General features: G+C 31.9%; 2 protein-coding genes and 1 long non-coding RNA gene across 3 annotated transcripts; all 3 read left to right on the plus strand.

The window, feature by feature from the left end:
- Positions 1 to 4,650: 4,650 nt before the first annotated feature.
- LOC133183212 (uncharacterized) lies at positions 4,651 to 6,396 on the plus strand. Its single transcript, XM_061318161.1, has 3 exons — positions 4,651 to 4,680; positions 5,831 to 6,161; positions 6,326 to 6,396. The coding sequence occupies exons 2-3, from the start codon at positions 5,832 to 5,834 to the stop codon at positions 6,335 to 6,337; spliced, it is 342 nt and encodes a 113-aa protein (XP_061174145.1). The 5' UTR covers positions 4,651 to 4,680; position 5,831; the 3' UTR covers positions 6,338 to 6,396.
- An 8,428-nt stretch (positions 6,397 to 14,824) lies between these two features.
- Positions 14,825 to 15,747, plus strand: LOC133183213 (keratin-associated protein 19-2-like). Its single transcript, XM_061318162.1, has 3 exons — positions 14,825 to 14,860; positions 15,145 to 15,466; positions 15,663 to 15,747. The coding sequence occupies exons 2-3, from the start codon at positions 15,146 to 15,148 to the stop codon at positions 15,672 to 15,674; spliced, it is 333 nt and encodes a 110-aa protein (XP_061174146.1). The 5' UTR covers positions 14,825 to 14,860; position 15,145; the 3' UTR covers positions 15,675 to 15,747.
- Positions 15,748 to 22,445: 6,698 nt separating this feature from the next.
- LOC133183214 (uncharacterized) lies at positions 22,446 to 24,298 on the plus strand. Its single transcript, XR_009720608.1, has 2 exons — positions 22,446 to 22,530; positions 24,002 to 24,298. It is a non-coding gene; the product is annotated as an uncharacterized LOC133183214 (long non-coding RNA).
- Positions 24,299 to 24,618: the final 320 nt, after the last annotated feature.

A 24,618-nucleotide genomic window follows, 5' to 3' on the forward strand; every position in this document is an offset into this window, starting at 1 on the left:
TGTCACAGAATATCTGCAAGTTAAAAAAATTATCAAATCTTTATAATACTTCATAAATTATCAATCAATGACTCTTCTTTACCTAGCCTTTGAACACTCTCCAGATTAAAATGAATTTTGTAGATTTTTCTTAAATATAGAGTAATGCATGTCGATACTTCTTTAAACCCCTAGAAAAATTACACTTTTTAAATTCATGTGAAATGTGTCAAATGTCCACAAATAAATTGTCTGGTAGCACTAGTAAAGTCATTAGGAATATCACTCACTTCCAACGAAAACCGTCTTCCAATCATCGAATGTTAATAAGTCGTAGTAGAAAGATTTTTTTATATAACTTGTATTCAAATATTAACCGTGTTTCATAATAATGATTCAGTTTTTAAAAATGATTATCTTTATGATTTCCGTTAAGGAACAGTTGTACTGTAACTCATGAGAAGGTCAAGGTCAACAACCAGGAAACGGATCTGTCAGAATTGCCGAATATCACTAGTATTTCAAAGATGACATAAAACGTTCAATGTGCCAATGTCAAGTAGAAGGCACTGTTGACATACTGTAAACAGCATTTATTTATAGAAAATTAATACAATTTGTTATTGGGTTTTTATCATCACCATCTTAAATCTATAAATCATTAGCTGGTCAGTTAAAGTAATATTTACCGAAATATGCTGTAATTACATAATCCTCACAGCAATGCATAAAAAAATCGTCTGGCAAGTATTTTCTCTAAATTCTAACATTATTAACTTATGAACCATGTCTCCACAGAAGGAAATATCATTGTTTTACGTAGGACTATCTTGTTGTCTTCTGTATTATATCAGGCCCAAACTACATACATGTATAAAACTACATACATGTATAACCATTATGGATAATTCAATATTGCAGAGACACAGAATATGCCTTCATTTTGAATTTTTGAACAATTTCGATGATACATAAAAAAGATATCAGCATTTTTATTTAAGCTCAGATTTCAGCAATGACTTGTACAAGTATTTTTTATACTTCATGGTGAGGACACGTATATATATTTGCATACTACTCTTCTTTTAAAAGAGAACATACATTTTTTATATAATCTACCCTGTATTTTTAAAATCTTTTTTTCTTACCTCCTAAATGCCAATTGTTACGACATGAACTTGTGCATTTTCACCCTATTCTTAACAAGTTGCAGAAGATACTAATTTTCAGTGTTTTTTTTCTTCAGACAATATAGACCACATGCATCGCCCACAAATATTTTAAAATATGTGATTTCTCAAAAATTTTACCTAACATATCTGAAAATTGAAATGGGCGACTGCTGAGTCGTTATGAGTTTTTTTTTTTTGTTACAACATAGACATTTAACGAATGAATGACGTCATATTTCCAGAACGTCCCTCCTTTATGCCAATTTTTTCCCCTCATATTTCATTTTCAACTATATTTAGCAAATTTTAAAACTTTTGAAAACATCATATTTTTAGGGCACAATATAGCCAAAACCGTACCTACTTCTTTTGAGTTTTAAAATATATTTAAAATTCAGCAGGCTTCCTTGCACGTGTATCCATGTTTTAAAAGTACATGTATATTACATAAATATGATTAGCATTGTGAAAAATACAATACTAGTTTCAAAGCATACCATCGATGAATGCTGCAGTCAAATCAACTCATCATTAACCTCATCATACAGTGACTCACGTATCCACATGCATAAAAAAGGTACCTACATTACTTACACGACATATCTAGTTTACAGTGACCTTAAAAGTATGAGTTGACCCCAAAATAAAAGTTATTTTTGTAAAATAAGGAATATCAATGAATAAAATACATGTAATAGTAAATAGAAACCAAGCAAAATAAAATGTTCCGAAACTACGTTAGTGAGCATAATATTTAATAATCTGTCAATTAAAAGAATTTTCATTGAAGATGTGTTCAGATTTCATCTCGAAAATTTGTTACATTTTCCAATAGAAATATGATATATCTATTCATACAATATTCTCATCTGCATTTATCTTATCAATTGTAATATGAAAGAAGTACTTGCAAAGATACTTTCTACTTCATATTTGATGAAAGTTTTATGAAAGTTTTTTTAATTATTTGAAATAACAAGTTAAAAGAGAACTTTAACATTTGCTCATCACTTACATTCTATTTAACTTTATTATCATATTTTTCAGTGTATACACACATGTATAGGGCAGCAAGTCCTTTTTTGTATATGCATTGCTATATCACTTGAAATAATTACGGGTGCCATTTTCTTTTTTAATTTAGAAGCGCACAAAAAAATATTTCCAATTATTCTTTATTTAGAGAAAGCAACCCAATTTGTTCATTTTTCTTTTAACCCTGGGGGCCTCGTAAATTTTACAGGGGCTATGATTAATCGTATTGGCATCAATGAGATTAAAAAGGGCGGAGAGTTTGATTAGAAAATCTTCATGAATCTGACATGTATTTGTCATTTGAGAGGTTTATACCACTGCCTTCCGCTATGATATAGAGATTTATTTATATAGAAATTTAATTTTTCAATTAAATTTTCCAGGTAAAGTACAAGTCTCTAAAAGATCTCCATAAGGATATATTAATTAGACAGAAGTGAGGGTATCCTTTATGTAGTGTGAAACAAGCAGTTATGTGGTTAATGACATCATAGTTCGTGATGCTGTAAAATACCTTAATAGCGTTTTGCGTTCAACGTCTCGGAGGATATAACGGTCATTTCCATTTCGCTTGTAATAATGAAAGAAAAGGTGATAATGTACATATAGAAGAGATAAGACGATTCAGATTTTATTCAGTTTCGTCACAGACACTAAATCATATGCGACAAACTGTAAACAAAACAAAAGTCTCTGGTATTCAACGGTAGAAATCTATTGGTATTATTATTTTATTTTGTAAACGAAAAAGATGAAGATAACAAACACCATTCGATCTTTAAAAAAAAAAAAAAACGATACAAATTTTGAGAACACGGAATCCCCCTCCCCCCAACTCCTGATGCACGATCATGTGCCCAGGAGGAGCAAGCATCCTCTATCGAACAAGACACATCCGAGTGAGCCCTATGTAATGATGAGGTAGGAACGGAATATTCCGTAGTCAAATTTACTATAAAAACAGAAGCCTAACAATCGGTATGAAATGTGTCAGTCAAAATAAGATAAAAATGGCACTCAAAGTCAATTTTACTGATGGTTTGCCAGAGAAACACAACAAACGTATATATATATATATATATATATATATATATAATATTACATTTTCTTATATTACAAAATCTGAAGACTCGGGTCCTACAGTTTTGGCGATTCTCGATGTTTCTGTCTGAGAATGTTACGTTATCAATTGACCATTTTAGTGAAAATAGTTTCAAAAGTTTCATAGAAAAGTAGTCGTATATGAGCTTAACTTATTCCTTATAACAGGTCACATGCGGTTATTGTGCGGTAATTGATATTACTGAAATTTTTATTTTTCAGAATGTTGCTACCAATTGTGTCGAAATTATGGAAAATTTTCCTGAGAAGAGCATTTTCAAATATACAAGAAAATGATACAGTTTTAATATATTTTCAAGTTATATATCATTTTTCTCAAAATATTCAGAATTAATGTCCATATTACATGGAAGGAAATAAATCTGTAGTTGAAATGACAACATAAGCCATATTTTGCACTACCGCGATTCATGAAGGACGCCTGTATGAAAAGTTCCAGGCTATGAATTTTCAAAACTTAAATGTGTACATCACTTATTTATTAAACAGTATAAATGTGATTTTATTTTTATTGAATATCGTTTTCATACATTATTTGATAGAACCAATAGGTCAATAAAGGAACAACTTTATAGAATAACGGACAAAATTCCTTTTAAACAAGATAACATTTTATTGAGATATCGTATATTTAGTACGTATATAGTACATAAAGGTTAAAATGAGGCATTAACAAATCAGATAGACTTAATTTTTTACTAAACTTATAACTGCAATTAATATAACTCATTAATATGTAGAAACGATAACGTAAATAAACTGGAATATAATATGATGCATACAATAAAATCTGTTTTGAAAAATGCATTGAATGACATGTATTGCTTGTATGTTGTAAATTTATCTCGATTTTAAAGTTAAAATTTAAAAAAAAAAATAATGAGTTTGTAATTAAATTATTGCCTAACCGTACTTGTTGTGTGGCTAGTTTTTGATGTGTTAAGTGAACCATTAAAAGGTCATTAATTAAAGCAAGAATTTATTTCCCGAAATTAACACAAACCATCCCATTAATCTTTGTAAGACACATATATAACTTAACCCTTGTACTCTTTGAAAAAAAGACAAATAACTCTGACCACAGAGCGTTTATCACCCTAACCAAGCTCTAACTCCGTCTTATTAATCCAAGCCGTAGTATTGTACCACTTTCTACAAATCTTGACCTCAAAATGCAATAAAAGTTATCCTATTTACGCTCTTTATTTGTCATTCAATTCAGATGTTGGTCAATCTTTAGTAAATATTTCTAACGTAGAAATGACGTTTTTTGATTGATGAAAACTTAAATTTGATGTTAAAAATCAGTATAAATATAAGAGTACCAAACCATTCCTATGCGGTTCTCTCTAAGACAACTAAATCAACCCAGGTAAGAAAATTTTCTTGCAGTTTTTATTATTTTTTAAACTTTATATAATCTTATTTTGTTAATGGTAAAATTAATCTCTTTTTATATTTTTACTTACATGTAATAAATAGGTGGAGAAGTGAAGTAAAATAAATATATGAAACACATATAAGATAATCTTATTTCACATTAATAACATTCCTTCATTTTCACTGTCATATAAAGACTTAAAATATAATTAAACAAAATGGATAATTTCAGAATTGCAAAAGAATTGACCTAAAAGAGAGAACAATTTTCTGAAAAAAAATTATTTCAAAGCTTATTATTAAGATATTTTCAATCAACTGTCTGAATTTCTCATACATGTATCTGCATTAAAAAAAAATTAATTAAAAAAAATCAATTCTAAGATTAACATTAGGCGGACTTTTCCTGTTTAGCACCGATTTTTGCATTAATTTTGGAATAAAAGTTAACAGAGTAGGCCTGTCCCTTCATAAAAGTATTGGATGTTGTTAGGTTTTGATCTAAGGATTAATTTTTCATAGTTTAAGAGGTATCCCTTCAAACTATATATATATATATATATATATATATATATATATATATATATATATATATATATATATATATATATATATATATATATATATATATATATATATATATATATTCTGGTTCATATTTATACACCCTATTCTCTTCTGATGTAGTTTACTAATGGGTAGAAGGAATCTCAAGATATCATATATCTATAGCTTTGGCAAACATCATTGTGTAATAGGATTTTGCTCTCTACTTTAAAGTAAGACCAAGCAGTTGGTTGTATTATTTCGAAGGATTCAGCTCCCTCTTAAATGTTTTCACAAAACCATATCTCAGATTTTTTTATTTCCTGATAACTTAAGGAGTCATGAATGGATATGCTGAATTATGATTATAAATAAGTAACTTTGAAATACAAATGAATATTTTATTTTGAGATCTAAGATATATCAAAAACTGTGATACCGTCTTATAGGTTTCATCTTTAGAAGTTCTGAAATCATCCTTTGAATAAAACCATTTTTTGCCAATGATATACAAAAATGAGGATTTAAATTTGATAATGCTGATCACTGTTCATTAACTTCACCTTCTGTACATTAACTATTTTTTCTCAACACAGAATGTTCCGACTGCTGTGCTGTCTCGCCATCTTATCCCTGGCCCTAGGCTTGAACTATGGTGGATACGGTTATGGTGGCTATTTAGGCAATCCTTTCTATGGTAACAATTACTATGGAAACAGCTTGTATGGAAACGGTCTCTATGGAAACAACTTGTATAGAAACGGTCTCTATGGAAATAGCTTGTATGGAATGGGTCTCTATGGAAACAACTTGTATGGAAACGGTCTCTATGGAAACAACTGGTATGGAAGAGGTCTCTATGGAAAAAACTTATATGGAAGAGGTCTCTATGGAAACTACTACAATAAAGGATATGGTTATGGCAGGGTAAATATCAAATGACTAAAAGTGTATAATTAGATAATAAGACAAAATAGTCAAAACTGTATATTCAAACAAAACATATTTAGAGCAAAACCGATTATAATGATGATTCTGATTAATAAAATGATAACAAGTATGTAATAATTGTATGAATTTCTTTTTTTCAGAGCTATTATTAAAGTTGTCGTCGGAGAATTTGTCTTTTCATCAATAAATATTTTTTTTGAAAAAAAAAAAAACTGGCTTTGGTTTCATTTATCCTAAAGACGTACAGTGCATATATCAGTTTTGACGCATGAATATTTGTTCTGACAAATAAGATAATTGTTCGAACAGATTTATTCTGCGTACATCCGAACTGAACAAGATATTAGTTGGACAAACAAGTTCTTCCTTTGGACGAATTAAATAAACGCTAAAAAAAAAAGAAAAACAAAAAAGATTAAATTGTATTTGTTTGGATTTGTTTGGACGAACTGGATATTTGCTTTGACAACTTAGTTATTCGTTCGATCAAAGAACTACGCACGCTAACTCTCGATTCCCGCCTACATTTTACACCCATTTAATTCAATACTAATGGCAATTTGGCCATAAAATCTTTGTTGAATGCAAAAAGAGTTTAATGGTAATTGATTGATAATTTTAATACCAGTGTTAAATAGTTAATTACTCTTAATTCCAGCTCTTTTTATAAGGGGGTAGACTATTTTTTTAAATTAAAATCGGGCTTGAAAGCATCAGCATATTTTAAAATGTTCTTGGATATGGATAAATGTTCCTTTAATCTTTTCTTATGTTTTACGCATATAAAAAAACATGTAATTGATAAAATACAACATTTTAGTTGTAAACCCCTTCGAAATTGATGAAAAAATGAGCATTTTTGTCGTATTTTGTCAGTTAACATATGCCCCCCCCCCCCACTCGTGAATCACAAAAAGCTTTGGTATGAATTTGTGAAATAACAATCCATATTACCTGGAAAAAGGAATTTTTGTTTCACGGGTGGGGGGATTTTTAAACATATTTTCCGTTTTCCGTTGATTTCTATGGTGAAAAACACAAGTTTTTCCAAAATTATAGAGTTATCTCTCTTTGTTTTCCCAAATAAGTGATGTTTTATGAAAGTTCATATAAATATCTATATAAATATAAAAAAACATTAAAATATGTTAACTTTTGAAAATTGACTTGGAGAACAATACTATCGTTCGCAGTTCTTATGTATTTGTTTTGCTGCATTCATGCCTTTTGTTTCGATGCTTCTTTTCACAAGATTTATCCTTTCTCTGATAATGAAAAAAGTGAAGATAACGAACAGTGATCGATCTTAAAAAGTCCACATACAATACAAAGCTGGTAATAGGACATAAACACGGACCTCCGGAAATTCAAGTATCAGGTGCCAAAGAGAAGTAAGGATTCCCTGTTGACAGGTCACGCTCGCCGTTAGCCCCATGTATTGTTCTGGTAGAAGGAACATTCCCTAGTCAAATGTAGTATAAAAACGGAGGCCTAACAATTGGTATGAAACACGTCAGCCAAAATAAGACCCATTGATAGTTTATTTTCGTTAACAAGGTCATTATAATAAGATTATAGAATTCAGGAAATGCTGACTTTAAAAGAGGTTGAAATCTCTGTAACATCAATTATCCTGTCTCGGTTTAAAAATTTATCGTACTCAGAGCATGCTCTCGAGTATTGAAAAAGGTAGGAGACGTAAACACCATACGCAGGTCATAGCGGAATATTACAACATAAATAAGGAAAGTTGACGATGAAAAAGCTGAAGTGATCTCGTTTGTCATACAATTTAGTTTTTAGTCGGACCTTTTCGTCTATAGTCAGTAAAACATCTAGAATGAAACATAAATGGCAGACTCTGTGGTGTCTTTTGTTCCAAATTCACTAGGATATATCGAGTCGACATATGAATGGAAATAACTATTGTTAATTGATAAAACGATATATCTGAATGTCGAGATGAATGCAGCATGAAGTATTTTCTTATTCTCTTAGAGAAGTTTTTGAATAAATTCTGATTCATAGTCATATATATATATAAACAAGTCGGCTAATAAAGTAGCACAATTAATGATTAACTGAATTCCAACAGTTTGTTGAAAGAACTAGTCTCCAAAGATTACATAGATGTTGTCAATTAGGAACTCCAGCATTCTTATAATATCAACTTCAGAGTACTATTGTGTAAAATCAGAGTGATTTTTTACAAAGTAGTTTTGTTGATGAGCAATCATACGATATAAAAATTTTGGCATTCCATTTTTATTGAAGAAGCAGTTGTCTATAACATCAAAAAGCCTAGTTTTTACTTTATCGTGGGGAATACTGTGGATTCCTAAATATACCATTAAGCACCACTCGCAAAATAAAATTACTCGCTTTTATTTTTATGGAGCTGAAACCCATGAAAAATCTCTTGATCAAACGTTCATACGCGAATTATTATTCCCGTGATTTTACGTTAAGGGTCCTTTCGCGAAAAATAAGGAATCAACAGTAGTTGATTAAAGTGTAGAAAAGTGGTACGTTTTGACTTAAGAAAAATTTGGTGGTTTTAAATTTTTTAAACATTCTTTGAAGTTTTTGAGTATTCACATCTGACTTCTAAAATATGTTGTAGCACAGTACGTCTGAAGTTTCTCCTTTACAGTTGTTGATATCTTTGTAAGAACCAACAAAAAAAAACAGCATGGTAAATGTAATTTAAATTTATCTGAGAATTCAGAAACCGCGTCTTTAGTAATAAACTTATGTTCTTGTATAGCTGACGCATAAACAGATTTTATACGTGTAGAATTATTTCTTTAAAGCAAGCATTGGTTGATGCCATCTGATTATTTCTCAATGCCAATGTAGAGCGTTACAAACATGCTCACTGTTTTGACCCAGTCAACATAGTTTACCATAGATATAATTATCATATCTTCTTCCAAGCTGAAGACAAGGCCTAATGATTACATTTTTCACTAACAGTTATGGCAATAGTTCAAATATACGAATCAAATTATTTGGGGAACGATTTATATTTAGAACATTCTAGAACAACTGATTTTCTTAATTATCTTTTTATAAGCTTGATAACCCAAACATATATAAAGCGTTATCATTAATGATAGAATTTGCAAAAAAAAAATTGAAATAAGCATTAAGAATACTTGAAATCATTTTCAGAAATCTCAAAGAGCCTAAATCATGTAAATCTTTTCTTTTAAGTTTTGCACCACTTCATAAGAACTGTAGATTCGTTAGGTTGGTGCTTCCAATCAAGATTGATGTGACAAATATTGTCTTAAAAAGGATTGATTCAATAAGCTAAATATAAAAGTGATTAAAAGGGTCTATACTTGTCATCTCTTTAATATAATGATATGCGTAATGCTCTAGTGTTTTCATTGACAGTTGGGGAAGGTCAGCAAGTATAAACAAATGATTTATTCAGTGTTCGGCTAACAAGAGTTCACATCAAGTAACAAGGACATGTACACTCTTGATTAGCACAAACAGTGCAGTGCACAAAATATGTGTAAATTACAGGTATTTCGCCCGAAACGGACTTTTTTGTTCTTGATTTTCTGTATTGTGTTGCTTTTCAAGATTTTTTAATTTTATTTCGCACATACATGTATTTTTTAGATTGTTTTTTTTAAATCAATACTGAACAATGTACATCAAAAAACATGTATATGTATGAAAATATGCACCTAGGAAATAAATATGTATTTCTTACATTTTCAACTGTAAATCTCTTAAATAAAAAAATATATTTGCAAGTGATATTTTTTCAAGCATGAATTCTCACGATAAATAAATATACCTATAGGGTGCATGAGTTTCATCACATGCAAAATCTATGCAAATTTGTCTGGATAAGACTAACCATAACTTGAAAATTGACTTCTTCCAAGAAATTTAACTGTTCAATCTCAAAATGTAAGTCAGATGCACCATCCGAAGGTATGGAAGGGTGCATTCATTTAAGAAATACGATATCTATTTTTAGAGTTTCATTGGGATATGACATGAAGGGCGCCCGAAGAGCGTTATAGTAGATTTGATCACGTTCCGACTTCATGTCATATCCCAATGAAACTCTAAAAATGATATTTTATTTCTTATATTTACATTTTACTTTTATTCGTGTTACAAGGGAAAATAGGCACCATATAGACTTGTTATGGAAATGCATCATAACGTACCTATGACGTCTTGTGACGTCACAATCGGAACTTTCCATATGGCTTGTGCAGTTTGCTTTCCATACACTAGAAAGTCTGATCATGTGACCAACTGCACGTCATTGAAAATTGAAAGTCATTTAATTAGTATTGTTATATAAGGAAAGACATCAGCAAATGTAAATATAAAACTATCATGCATGTAGATTCATGTTAGTTTTGACCAGATACGCTTATAATTGTTTTGTAATGGGCCTGCTCAACAATTGTTAACTTTTTCAACCATCCAGAAAATATATGTCAGATGCAACATCTGAAACGAATGTTGAAGCGTGTATCCCTTTATGTGTCATATATGCAAGTTTGATTCAGGTAAGCCTTATAGTCACTTTGGAGTGGACTTTCTCCAAAACTGAATGTGTCATCCGTACAAGTCTGGACAACATAGGGCTAGTAGTTACCTAGTACCTTTTCCAAAGACTTAAATCTGGTCACTCGGTCAGAAAATCAAAGTACTTACAGTACTGAAAAGCGCTAAGCTAAGTTAGTTAATAGAACTCTGGTGAATAAGTATGCCCTTTTTCAACAATTGTCACAGTTCATCCAATCAACGACTCCTATCGGCATGATGTTCTTCTAAACAAAGCAATAGTTATAGGCCAGTATGAATGTACTATTGTACATAATAGTACATTCATACTGGCCTATAACTATTGCTTTGTCATACCGGTATTCATGTACACCAACTCATTTTTTAATGTTAAAAATTGTTAAAAGAAAAAGTGCAAGCAACTTTACTGGTCCTCACCGCTAGATCCATCATAAAATTAAGATATGATAGCACTGCGCTAGATCACTACAGCGATGCTATTTTTAGAAAATGCGCCTATCGGAATATTTAAGGTGCTATGTTTAGAAGAACATCATACCGATAGGGGTCGTTGATTGGATGACTTCCTGTTTATGAAGACTCCCTAATAAGCGCTTGCGCATGCGCTTAGCGCTAAAAATTAGGTCAGATCCAGCATCTGCAAGTCTAATGGTGTATATACGTAGTATAAAAAAACATGCAAGTTTGGTTCGGGAAGGACTTGTAGTTACTGCGGAATTGACTTTCTCCAGCATCTTTTTACCTGTTCAATCATCGAGAAAATGTAGGTCAGATGCAGCATCTGAAACAATTTTTGTCGTGTGAATCCCTACATCATTCATTCGAATTTGATCCAGGTAGGGATTATAGTTTCTTGGTGGGGATGGATATAATCTTAAAACTATAATCTGGACGCTCATTCAGAATATGTAGGTCAGACCTAGTATCCGAAGCAAGTCAGGTAGTGTGCATTTCTAGATGCATTATCCATGCAAGTTTGGTTCAGGTAAGATTTATAGTTACTTGGGAATGGACTTGCTCCTAAAACTTAAACGATTTAAATCATCCAAATAAATATAGATATGATTTTTAAAGGTCAAAGGCAGCATCTGAAGTAATTCCTAGGTACATTAGCCATGCACGTGTGGTCCAGGTAAGGCTTAAAATTGCTTGGAATAGACTTGGTCCAAAAGCTTAAACCTGGTCACCAATTCTGAAAAAGTAGATCATATCCAGCATCTGAAACAAGTCTAGTTTTTCGAAAACCTAAATGAACTGTGAAGATAACGAACAGTAGACATTCTCAAAAGTTTATTTAAAAAACATATAACGAATCAGCTGGGAAACATAAACTCCATATACAGGTGATAATGATATATTACTAAATTAAAAAAAAAGTTGACCATAGAAAAGCTGAAAACTATCACGTGTATCATAAAGGTCAATTGTCTGTTTGCCTTCAGTAAAACATCTAAATATAAAACATCTAAATATAAAACAGGTGTGTCAGAATCTGAGATGTCGTTTATTTCGAGTTCAATGGAAAATATCAAATCAACGTCAGAATGAAAACGGAATATTGTTTATTGAAAAAACATCGTCGATATTTCTAAATGTCTAATTGAAGGCCACAGCAAGAGACTTATTCTTGGCATGCAAAAAGTTTTTTAATAAATTCTGCTTCATATGAATAAAAAACAGGTCTGCCATTTGCGGAGCACAATTAGGACCCATCGTAATTCCAACAGATTGTTGAAAGAACTGGTCTCCGAAAAACTACATACTAATAGATATTGTCAATAAAAAAACTCAAGCATCTTTTTTTATATCAACCTAGGAGTACCTGTTTATGAATTAGAATGCTTTTTAACAAGATACATTTTTCAGATGACCAATGACAGGTATGCAAATTTACGCGTTTTATTTTTATTGAATTTATTCAATAAGCATTCGTCTAAGATGTCAAAAAGACTTTGATCGATCGTGGGGAATGGTGTATGAAGTGTTGAAGAGCCGTACGTTTTGATACTATTTAGTTTGGTAAAAAAAATTTATTTCAAATTGTCTAAAAGTTCCATGGAGTTTTTAAGTATCCACATCATCCACAGCATCCCTGCAACTTTGGTCCAGGTAGGGCTTATAGTTACTTGGGAATTGACTCAGTCCTTAAACTTAAACCGAGACGCCAACACCTGAGTAACAGCATAAGCTCATCTCGTCTTGACTTCGTCGAATTGAGCTAAAAAAGGGCCATTTCTTTTTTGAACTTAAGTGAGGAAATTCGAAATTTTGAGTCTCCTAACAACTCATCACCAATAAATAGATGCATATAACTGTTTTTCTGGAGACTTATTTATAATTCCTTCCATTCAAGGTTATAAATAATTTTGGTAAGATATATTATTTAACTGATGCACAAATGTAAACATTGAAATGCATGCATCAAATATTATTGCGTGAAAATAACCTGTCATCCTATTTCTTTATTTAAATTCTGACCACAGTAAAAGTTCTTCATCATGGGATCCAATAAACTCTAAATTCACAACTCTCTTGTACTTGTATATAATGTGATACATCATAAGGTTCAGAATCATGCAGCAACCTGTTATGGATTGACGATTGTATAGAATCACCATTTTATCATAAAAAGAACTTAGTTATAGATATTTAAGTTTGTTTTTTTTCTTTCAAGCTAACAAATAATCTATCTATTAGTAGAAAAATAAAAAATAATTGCTTTCTAAATTAATTATTCATATTGCGTCTAAAAGTGTATATATTTTGAAATATTTTCATACATTTTGCGAGAAGAATCGTGCGTTTATGTTATCAATCTGGATCGTTCATAGAATCAAGAGCGTGAACGATCGTTCATGTACATGTTTAATTGAGCGTTAATCGTGTAACGTGATTGTTCGTATATCTTATCAACAATACCGTTGCAGCCACTGTGCGTATATTGAATTTCTACACTGTTATATCAGTGAATCATCATTGATCTCGATTTATCGAATGATTGATTGATTATTTAAAAAATGTTTTCGATTAATTGATTATTAATAAAAATCAATGAAAAAATAAATACTTTATACTTTTTTATTCTTCTGACATCACTGATTTTTACCAGTGAAAAACTCATTTTATCTCCGATGTTTCTTCTAGATTTCTTTTAGCTTTTTTTCTTCAGATATTTCTTATTTAAAAGCTGATAGGGATAATTTCAAAAAAGAGAATTACATTTTGCAATTCTGGTGTTCTCATTTCAATATCAAACCATCAATTCAAATTTTTCACAATGTACATCTAACAACTTTAACACATTTTTAATTCTATTGATTTTTGTGTGTGTAATGCCGGATTCTTGTATTTCCAATAAAACATCATTATCTGTTTTAATGGCTTTATCTATATACTTAAAATGTTGTAAGCAATTTATTGTTTGAAAAATCAATGATAAATGGCTTATATATTTTTTAAATTTGTATTCAAATCTCGACTCTATAACAATATAATTCATTTTTAATTATTTCCTGATGACGTGTCACCAGAACGAGGTATTTCCGAGAGTAGTGAGAAGTCTTTGATGACTTCTCAATTTCAGTCAAAATACAAAGTGGAATATTTTAACAAGGCCAACACCTAGAGCGTCCTTGTAAACTACTATATCGTGTACTCCTGAGAGAGAGAGAGAGAGAGAGAGAGAGAGAGGGATTAGTTACCTTATTTTACATTATCAGATTATGAAATGCAAATAATGAATATAAAGATTTCCTTGCCTGTTAACCACAAATAAATCAAGAAATGCATAGTTCATTCTAAAGATACACTGAATGCTAATTATGGTGATAGTCGGTTATGAATTGTCATTCAATAATAAACCAAAAAAAAAAAAAAAAACTGGTATTTTAGATAAATGCCCCCTTTCCCTCCCATTTATCCAATTGATCTTTTTGTGAATAAATTTATGAACAAAAGGAACCATGATTCCGCAATGATGTCATTAATGATTGAGTGTTAATTCATATTCAGAGCAGTATTTTAAAAAATGGGATTGGGTATAAATAGAGGTTCACTTGTAGATCTCGTCACTTGGTTTCCTGCCAGACATCTAAGCCTCCTCAAAAGTAAGTTAAAGTAAATTTTAGGAAATTTATGAAACTAAGAATCTTCAAAAAATTTTTTGTATAACAAAGAAAATATTTAAGACTTTAGCATTTTCAAAATATTTTTCTTCTTTTGATTTTAATTTCTCTACTTATCCATTGCGACTTGCATATTATTTTCGAAAAATATTTAGACTAACAGATTAATTTATATGTAATTATTTTCAATTTCAAGATGAAAAAGTTGATGAATTGTTTTAGTTATGGGAATCAAAAGGGATTGTAACATCATTTTTTATTTCTAGAATGTACAAGTTACTCTGCCTATTTGCCGTCTTGGCCTTAGCATTTGCTGACTATGGTTACAGTGGATACGGCCGTCGAGGTGGCTACGGCTACGGTGGCTACGGATACGGTGGATACGGTGGATACGGAGCACTAAGTGGTTACTCTGGTTACGGATACGGGGGTAACCTGGGTCTCTTCGGTGGACGTCGCTTCTTTGGTGGAAGACGAGGATTCGGATTCGGAGGACTCCGAGGATTTGGTCGTGGTTACGGATACGGTGGACACTATGGCGGTTACGGACATGGCGGTTACGGACATGGCGGTTACGGATACAGCAAAGTAAGTCTTTTGTTGTGCTTTTGTTCGAGATTCCTTTCTATTTGATTTTTTAAATCTATAAGTACAATTAAGTGAAATTTATTATTTTCCTCCAAATATTGCACATTCTAACTGAAAAGATAACAGATAATAAGCCTATAGCTTCTTTGAATTTTCTCTTTAAATGAGTCTAAAATGTGATTTTTTTAAATTCCAGAATTATTATTAAGCTTCCTGTTGGAATTTGTGCCACTTCTGTTAGATCCTCCTTTTTTGTAAATAAATGAGAAATGAAACAACAATTGTTTTGTATTTTATGTAAGCTTTTATAATGTACAAATCCTTTCCATAGATGTAAGGAAGCGAACATAGTTTTAAGCTTACTTTAGAAATACGTTGATGTTACAGGGATTTCAATAACCTTGTTTAAAGTCAGCATTTCGAAAATTCTATAGTCTTTACAATGACATTGTATACAAATACATGTACAAAAAAATCAGTGGGTTATATTTTGAGCGACCTGCTTCATTTTAATTATTAGGCCATTAATTCTACACTAATTTCTACACTAATTTGACTACGGATTATTCACCTTATCAATGTAAAGAGCTCGCGGCGTGTGTGTCCGACCAACAGGGGATGCTTACTCGTCCTAGACACCTGATTCCACCTCTTAAATTTCCTATTCGCACATTTGCATTGTTTAAAAAGATTTTTCATCACCGTTATTCTGTTATGATGGATATACATTCAGGAAATTACACGAAGACAAAGTGACATGACCCCAAAATCTATAGGTGCCTCGCTTTTGTAGTAAAGTACTGTACTTCTTTACATAAATTTGAAAGCTTATTGAGTTATCGCATTACAACACAACGTCTCATAGATATTAATACGAGGGTCGTTCAAAAAGTAATGCAACCTACGGTTTATAATAATAATAAATGGAGAAGCATTTAATTTTATTTTTTCACAGTTAAGAAGTACATTTAGGAACTCATAATCTCCTTAAACTGCATGCCTTTTCCTATAGTCTTCGCAAAGAAATTCACTTTTAAAGTAAGCTTGGTCACTACTCTGAGCTGAAAACTGTTTAAAAATGGTCTCTGCTACGAAGATGAAAATGGGGTGTATGTAAAAACTGCGCTCATTACAAAAATCGATGAAAAACTAATATAAAAGGTGTGGGTTTTGATATCTGGAGAGACAAGCTTTTTACATTGTACAGTTTCAGACGTATTAAGAAATCCCAAATAAAAAAGGAGTGTTTTAAGATTGCAGTTGAACTGGTTGATCAAAATCCTTGGGACACTTAAAATGTCGATGCTGTGAACAACATGACACATGTATCTGTAGATGCAAGATTTACTTTGAAAGACGTTGGCAAGATACTAAAAATTTCAACATCGCAGTCTTTAGAGTTCAGACAATGGAAATAAGAATCTAAAAATATTTCTATATCAGATTGTTGTAATATTTCCTTACAGATTACTATTAAAAAATGAACATTATTACAAAAAAGAAGGTATGATTATTTTGGGTGACAAAACAATGGTGCGCTTCTAATTGCATAAAAGAAAGAACATTAATAAAAGGTGGAATCAGAGAGAAAGTTACGTCTTATTATTGCAAAAAGAAACCAGAGTTCCAAATATGTCTTTTACAGGTATTCTCTTTAGTCGATAGAGCTGATATTACACGAAACAAAGGACCATCAATGGTAGTTTTTATGGTAAAATTGCATTGAAAAAAACTTCAGCAGCTTTTCTGTAAGGGAGGTCCAAACAACGGTCCCCGAGTTAGTTTTCTTGTGTCTGACAACGCTGCTGCAAATATGCATAGAATGAAAAGCGAATTTTGAAGAAAGGACCGAACCTAGCCACTCATCGTATTCGCTATATGAGATATTTTTATATTAAAAACTAAAAAAAAATATAATAAAATAAAAAAAAAAAAAAATAAAAGGAAGAATTTAAAATTGTAGGCACGTCTTGGAGAGTGCATAATTCATCAGTATTTGATCAGTCTTTCATCAGATATTGACAATATCTATGTGGTTTTTGGGGACCAGGTCTTCCAACAATCTATTGGAATTTCTATGGGTACCAATTGCGCCCCGTTATTAGCAGACCTTTTTTTGTATTCATATGAAGCAGAATTTGTCCAAAATCTTGTACGTGAAAAGAAGAAAACACTTGCTGTGGCGTTCAACTCGACATTTAGATATATCGACGACGTATTGTCAATCAACAATGGCTATTTTCATTCTTATGTCGATACGATATATCCTGGTGAACTTGAGATAAAAGATACCACAGAGTCTGACACATCTGTTTCATATTTGGATATTTTACCAGAAAAAGACGTTAATGGTAATCTAACAACCAAGCTTTATGATAAACGTGATGACTTTAACTTTTCAACCTCCCTTACTTATGCAGCAATATACCTTCATCACCTGCATACGGGGTATATATCTCTCAGTTGATTCGATACGCAAGAGCATGCTCTACGTATGTACAATTTCTAAAACGAGTTAAATTATTGACAAATAAGTTGATGAAACAAGAATATCAGCTGTCTCGTTTAAAGTCATCATTTCGTAAGTTCTATGGTCGATACAATGACCTTGTCAGCAAATACAATTTATCATTGAGTCAAATGCTGACTGACGTTTTTCATACTAATTGTTAGACTATTATTTACAAACTGAATTGTCGACGGATTTTTCCGTTATTTCCCGATCATGACAAGGAGCACACGGCGGGTGTGACCGGTCGGCAGGGGATGCTCACTCCTCCATGGCACCTGATCCCACCTCTGATGTTTGGAGGTCCGTGTTTGCTCTGCTCCTATTTTGTATTGTATAATGGACTTTTGAGCTTGAATACTGTTCGTTATCTCCATATATTTCATCTTTTGAGCACCCCCTAAAACAGTATGCTGATGTGTACTGATCATGGATACAAAGACTTTAGACGTGTAAAGGTTAACAGGGAATACCTTGAAGGACTGAAAATATAAAGAAACTGCTTTTGAGCTTTTCTTATTTTTAGATCGCATTTTGGATTAATTATTGAACGATCCTCGTACATTAAGACACCCACTAAGACACATACATAAACAAAGTTACATGAATTCAAAATCTTTGTAGCGTGTCTTGGTCTAATATTTTTAGAGTATTTCTGTATAAAATTTGAAAGCTTTTCATTGAATACTATTTAGGTTTCCGCGTCGCAACAAGTTTTAGAACTTGATGGTAATTCATATACTGTAAAACATATACTAATGTTTGAATTGATAAAATTAATGCAATATATACAATGAATAAATAACAGAAAGGAATATGATGAAAAAGCACCTGTTCTTTAAATATCACTGGGTAACAGGGTAACACTAACCTGCAGATGGATAATTAGTTAAGCTTCTTTGTGTAGACAAAATTAAACAAAGGAAATGAATATCTTAAGACAATTCTTTGACTGAGAATTTAAGCATTGTTATGTCATAATAGCTTATGGCATTTCAATAATGATTTGTATAACATTTGTATAGCATGTTTTTTTCTAGCCAGTCACCCATTACTTTTGAGTATTTCTTATACTTTTGATAGTCCAATGAGTAGTACAAGGAAAATAAAAAGTGAAAGTAAGCCGAAAACATTAATCAGAATAATTCTTCATTGCCTCTCATTACGCCCCTTACTAAAAGCTCTCTAAAAAACTTATTGAAAAACTATTTTTTGACTGCATTGAAAAAGCATTGTCTAAGGAAGCTCAAATCTCCCCAAAACATACATTCCATTTTTAAATAACTAAATATAAATGGAAACTTCTCAGTTAACGGGGTTTTATTAATTGCTTTGAATTATTCTTGAAAAAGCCCTTAATATTTTATAATTAAAAAAAAAATGACAAATCTTGACAAAAGATAGTTCTGCTTATTTAATCGTTAACACGTTGAAAAATATAGTTTTTACATTTACACAAGCCAGTTGAATCACAAAAAGTATCATTTTCCAATTTAAACAAAAAGGAATATTGAGCATTTTCCCATTGTTATCAATCTAACCAACATTGTCACAAAATCTTTAACCTTGGTCATATTTTTAATTAATAAAATATAGGGTTTTCATATTTCACATGTGCATTACCTGTGAGAAGACCTTTCCAAATGAACGATTATATGTGACCTTGGCCTTGAAATTAATTTACTTTTTAAATATCTTTTCATTGGTCATAACTTTTGAATTAGAGAAAATAGGACTTTATTTTTTTTTCTTTTGCAGTACCCATGACATGACTTTTCTGAATGTTTAATGTTTCTTTGACCTCATAACCTTGAAGTCAAACGTACTTTTAAAAAAATTAAACACTGTTAACCTCAAATAGAGTTCTATCAATTTTGACCTTATGACCTTGACCCTCAAGTTTGACCTACTTTTAAAAACATTTATCTTTTTCTGTAGCTTTTGCATCTAAATATATGGAGCTTTCATATTTTTCAGTATTATGTGAATTACGGGTGACAAATCATTTCGTAATGTAAAATGACCTAGACTAGTTTGACTTTCAAGAACTTACAGCTTGGCTGTAACATTTTAGCATCGGAACATATTGCTCACAAAATATAAGACACTGTTTTTCTAATGGAGAGACAAGTCAGAACAGACAAGGCAGTTAAATCATTGTAATCCAACCTTTAAGACAGCAAGAGAGGGGAACAATTCTTTGAATTTCCTCGTCAACATAGTGTGTCCGAAGAAAGAGAATATAAGCAATTCAATACACATAGCCCTAATGATAGTCCAAATATTGACAGTGTGTCTGAAGGAATAGAAAATAATAACAAAAAAATTTTATAAACTCGACCTTAATTTTAGGCCAAATGTTAAGCAAATTCAAAGAGTTGTCCAAATTTGTATCGTTTCATTGGACTTTCGAGATTGAATACTGTTCGTTATCTTCTTATTTCATTGTAGTCCCCCGCTTTCGGTGTCTTAGTGGATGGGATGCCATAATTTATGGCATATTGTAACTGTCTTGTTTGTCCGTCTTGTATTCATAAAGAAAAGAATTAAATTATTGAATTGATAACAGTTATGGCAAAGATTATAGCTACTCAAAACTACATCTAACGTCAAGATCAAGGTTATAAAGTCAAATTTCATAATACCATCCGAAAGGTCTTGTCATAAGTAATGCACATGTGAAAAAGATATGAAAGCCCTGTCTCTTATGGAGCATAAAGGTTATGGTAAAGGTTAAATTTTTATAAGTTTGTCAAACTTCTAGGTCAAGGTCATGATGTCAAAAATGATATACTTTTCTGATAGGTGTTGTCATAGGTAATGTACATGTAGAAATATGAAAGCCTTATCTTCTCCCATTCAAAAGTTAATACAAAATTTAATGTAAAATTAATTTGAAAAAAGGACGGTGAGTTAAACTTTAAGGTCAGGGTCACGAGGTAAAAGACCAGAGTATACAATCAGAAAAATCTTGAAAAAGGTAACGCATATATCAAATGTAAATGCCATATCTACATCTCAATCAAAAGTTATCAGCAATGTTAATTGTTTTTAAAATGCCAAACTTCAAGGGCAAGGTCATGGGGTTAAAAATCATAGGACACTTGGAAATTCTTGTTACAGGTAATTTACGTGTCAAATATGAATGCCCTATCTTCGCTTCTTCAAAAGTTAGCAAAGCTAATAAAATGTTTGAAAATTAATTCAAACTTAAGGTCTAAGTCACGGGGTCAAATATCATAGCACATTCGGAAACATTTTGCAACAGGCAATGCAATTGCCAATATGAACGCCCTATCATATTCATTCGAAAATAATCACCAATGTTAAAATTTTTAAAATTAGGTCAAACATGAAGGACAAGGTCATGGGGTCAAAAATCATAGCATGCTCGGAAACGTCTTGTCACAAGTAATGCAAATATTAAATATAAAAGCTATATCTTTTTAAATAAAAAATTATTAGCTTAGATAAATTTTTTGAAATGTAAGTTAAACTTCAAGGTCAAAGGATCAAAAACCATAGTGCATTTGGAAAGGTCTTGTCACAGGTAATGTATATGTGTAATATGAAAGCCCTATCTTTTCTCTTTTTAATTTTACGACCAATTTAAAGTAATGATAAAAGTAGGTCAAACTTAAAGGTCAGGGTCACGGGATTTAAATCTGAGTATATTTGGAAAGGACTTGTAACAGGTAATGTGCCTGTGAAATATGAAAGCCCTATCTCTTTTCATTCAAAAGTTATGACCAAGGTTAAAGATTGTATGACAGACTGACAGACGAATGAGATTTACTGCAACCTCACTTTCGCCAAAACGGGGGACAAAAAGATAAAACTTTGAAATCAAAAGTTTAATTTTGATCAAGATATGTCTTTGGTATTCATAATTTATTCAAGTGAAGGGATTCAACAATGAATGTCAACAATGACAAATTATATACATTTGTATTTTAATGCACAATGTATTTGATGAATGACCCCATTCCAGTTAGTTTAGATCAGCCCGGAGATTGCGGGGGTGGGGGGCAGGGGGGACACTGGTTACCCCCCCCCCCCTCACTTTTTGTTGCTGTGAGGTCGAGCACTGAAAAATTCCAGGATTTGTTTTTGTTTTTGATTATTTGCTTGTCAAATTTATTTGGGAAATTGCCCCTCCCCTTTTGGACAGTTTAGTTTTATTTATTTATTTATTTTTTGATTGGCGCCCCCTTTTGAAACCGTTGCTACGGGCCTGACGATGGAGCAATGTTATTTTGGTTTACACTTGAGATGTTTGTTTTTATTAGCTTGATAAATAAATGTTAATACCAATATCAAGAATTTCATTATAGTGATGACATTTCGTGTTAAGCTCCACAGCTGCCTCTCCAAATAACCCTATATTAAATATACGATATAAACATCAAGTACAAATAATTGGTCAATTTATGTCACTGGTCCGATAGAAATATCAATAGCGGAGAACTATCGTGTATCATTGAGATACGAAGTTAACGAGTTGCATTTCATTCTGTAGGATTTGACCAGCCGATTTTGGAAAACTAATTATGAAGTAAGTTCATGTTAAAATACCTTAGAAGCAGAAATTTTAGCGAGGATTCAATTCTGGCATTTTTAGCGAGGGTGTTGAGATCGCTAAATTTAGATATCGCTAATAATTTATTTATTTAGAGTAACCATTATCTGTCTATGTACCATAACATCGCAAAAATTACTTCTCGCTAACATTTTAAAAATACTGATTTTTAAGGACAAATAGCGAAATTTGCGTCTCGCTAAAAAATTCTATTTATACGGTATTATTATCTAACTTTTTCGAGAAAAAAATCTCTATGCAGATTGTTCGTATGGGTTATTTTACACAAGTTTTAGAGTAAATGTTGAGCTGTCTCATAAAGGAAAAACTGTGCACATGAAAAAAAATTGTTTTCCAAATGACAGCTAATTACCAGTTATAATATCTTAAACTTTCGTTTTGAAATTTGAATTTATTCTTCATAAAAACTAATTACGTCATTTCATTTATATAAGTAGCCTAGTTAGTTGTGTTTATGACAGGCATAAATTATTTTCTTAAGACTGTCACGCAGTCTTTTGAAGAAAATAAAATCATTCCTTTTGTGGAAAAAAGGTATGGATAGGCACTTCTAGTACATTATGTGAGTGATCTTAATGTGAATTGAACAAGAGATGATAAAGTAACTTTAGTTGTGTATTATATAACAAAAGAAAACCATGTGGGGTCCATATTTTTGTTCTGCCAAACAATACATTTACAAAAAGATAGCCCCTTTCTATGTTGTAATAAACATAATATATCTCAGTTATTATACGATAATCGGACCAATTCAATATAGTAAGAAAAGAAAATAGCTTTTTAAAAATAGGTTATATCTATACATCTGCGTGGAACAGTTTTTAGAGCGATTGCTTTAGAGTTGGGCTTAAGGATTTTAACCACTGTGCGACGTGGACACCGGTCCTCCGGATAAGTTAACCGAGGTCCAGTGTTGCAGTAGGTGCTGGCACAAAAAATATCCCTCACTGCTCATAGGCCATAAATTGCTGAATACAGGTCTAAATTTGCAGCTCTCCGTTAGCAAGTGGTGGGGTTTCAATATCAGTGAAAATTTCTCCAAGGGACGTTAAATAACAAACCAACTGACTTCTCCATACTTTATTAATTGTTTGTTTGTTGTTTAACGTCCCTCTCGAGAATTTTCACTCATATGGAGACGCCACCACTTGCCGGTGGAGAGCTGCAAATTTTGACATATATGCTCGACACTCAGGGCCATTGAGCAGTGAGGGATCTTTTTCGTGCCAGCACCTACTGCGGGACGGGACCTCAGTTTATACGGTCTCATCCGAAGGTTTATACGGTCTCATCCATCCCACAGTGGGATTCGAACCCGCGACGTAATGATCAACTCCCTACTCCGTGACTCTAGAGCAGACGCTCTTACCACTGCGCTACGCGGGCGACCTATAATTTATTAAGAAAACTTATTTTTCTCTTACAGAATAGTTTCTTACCAAGTATCATTGACGACATGGTGTGCTTTATTTCTTGTCATCAGAATAAGTATTGGTGACCCCGTGACACTTTGTCAGGCTGAAGCACGGGAAACTTTTGAGGATTGCAAATTAGGATGTATCTCTATGAACCAAATGCTGCTCTCTGGGTGTTTGAGGACATGCACTACACATAATACACAGCGAATGAAGATTTGTATGTCCAATACCTAAACTGAAAGCCGACGGCTTGCAGACTTTGTTATGAATTACCATTTCTCTAATTAAAAACATTTGTCAGTACATTAATGCGCAATTAAGTTGTGTGAACAAATGTCCAAAAACTCAAAAAGGACTTTCATTTACATGGTGTCCATAAATCAATACTATAACTTCCTACCACAGCTTTATCAAGTGTGACACCGTGTAGTGACATGCTAATAATTAAAGTGGAATTAAAATGTCTACTTTTCTCATCCCTGAAGCTTTGAAATGTCAAATTAAGTCGGAAAATCCTATTCAATTAAACGACTAGTAATCTTGACCTAAAAATGAGCTATCCCTGGCATGTTAATATTTTTCAGGCAAGTATGAGACTTTAAGGCAAACTAATATTCTTAAAATT

The sequence above is a fragment of the Saccostrea echinata genome, unplaced genomic scaffold (assembly GCF_033153115.1).
Source record: "Saccostrea echinata isolate AGI-Se365-2 ecotype Australia unplaced genomic scaffold, CSIRO_AGI_Sech_v1 ptg000009l, whole genome shotgun sequence".
In the NCBI taxonomy this organism is placed as follows: domain Eukaryota; kingdom Metazoa; phylum Mollusca; class Bivalvia; order Ostreida; family Ostreidae; genus Saccostrea; species Saccostrea echinata.

Bases quoted from the DNA above. Each gene is read 5' to 3' on its own strand.
- LOC133183212 (XM_061318161.1), top strand. From the start codon at position 5,832: ATGTTCCGACTGCTGTGCTGTCTCGCCATCTTATCCCTGGCCCTAGGC.
- LOC133183213 (XM_061318162.1), top strand. From the start codon at position 15,146: ATGTACAAGTTACTCTGCCTATTTGCCGTCTTGGCCTTAGCATTTGCT.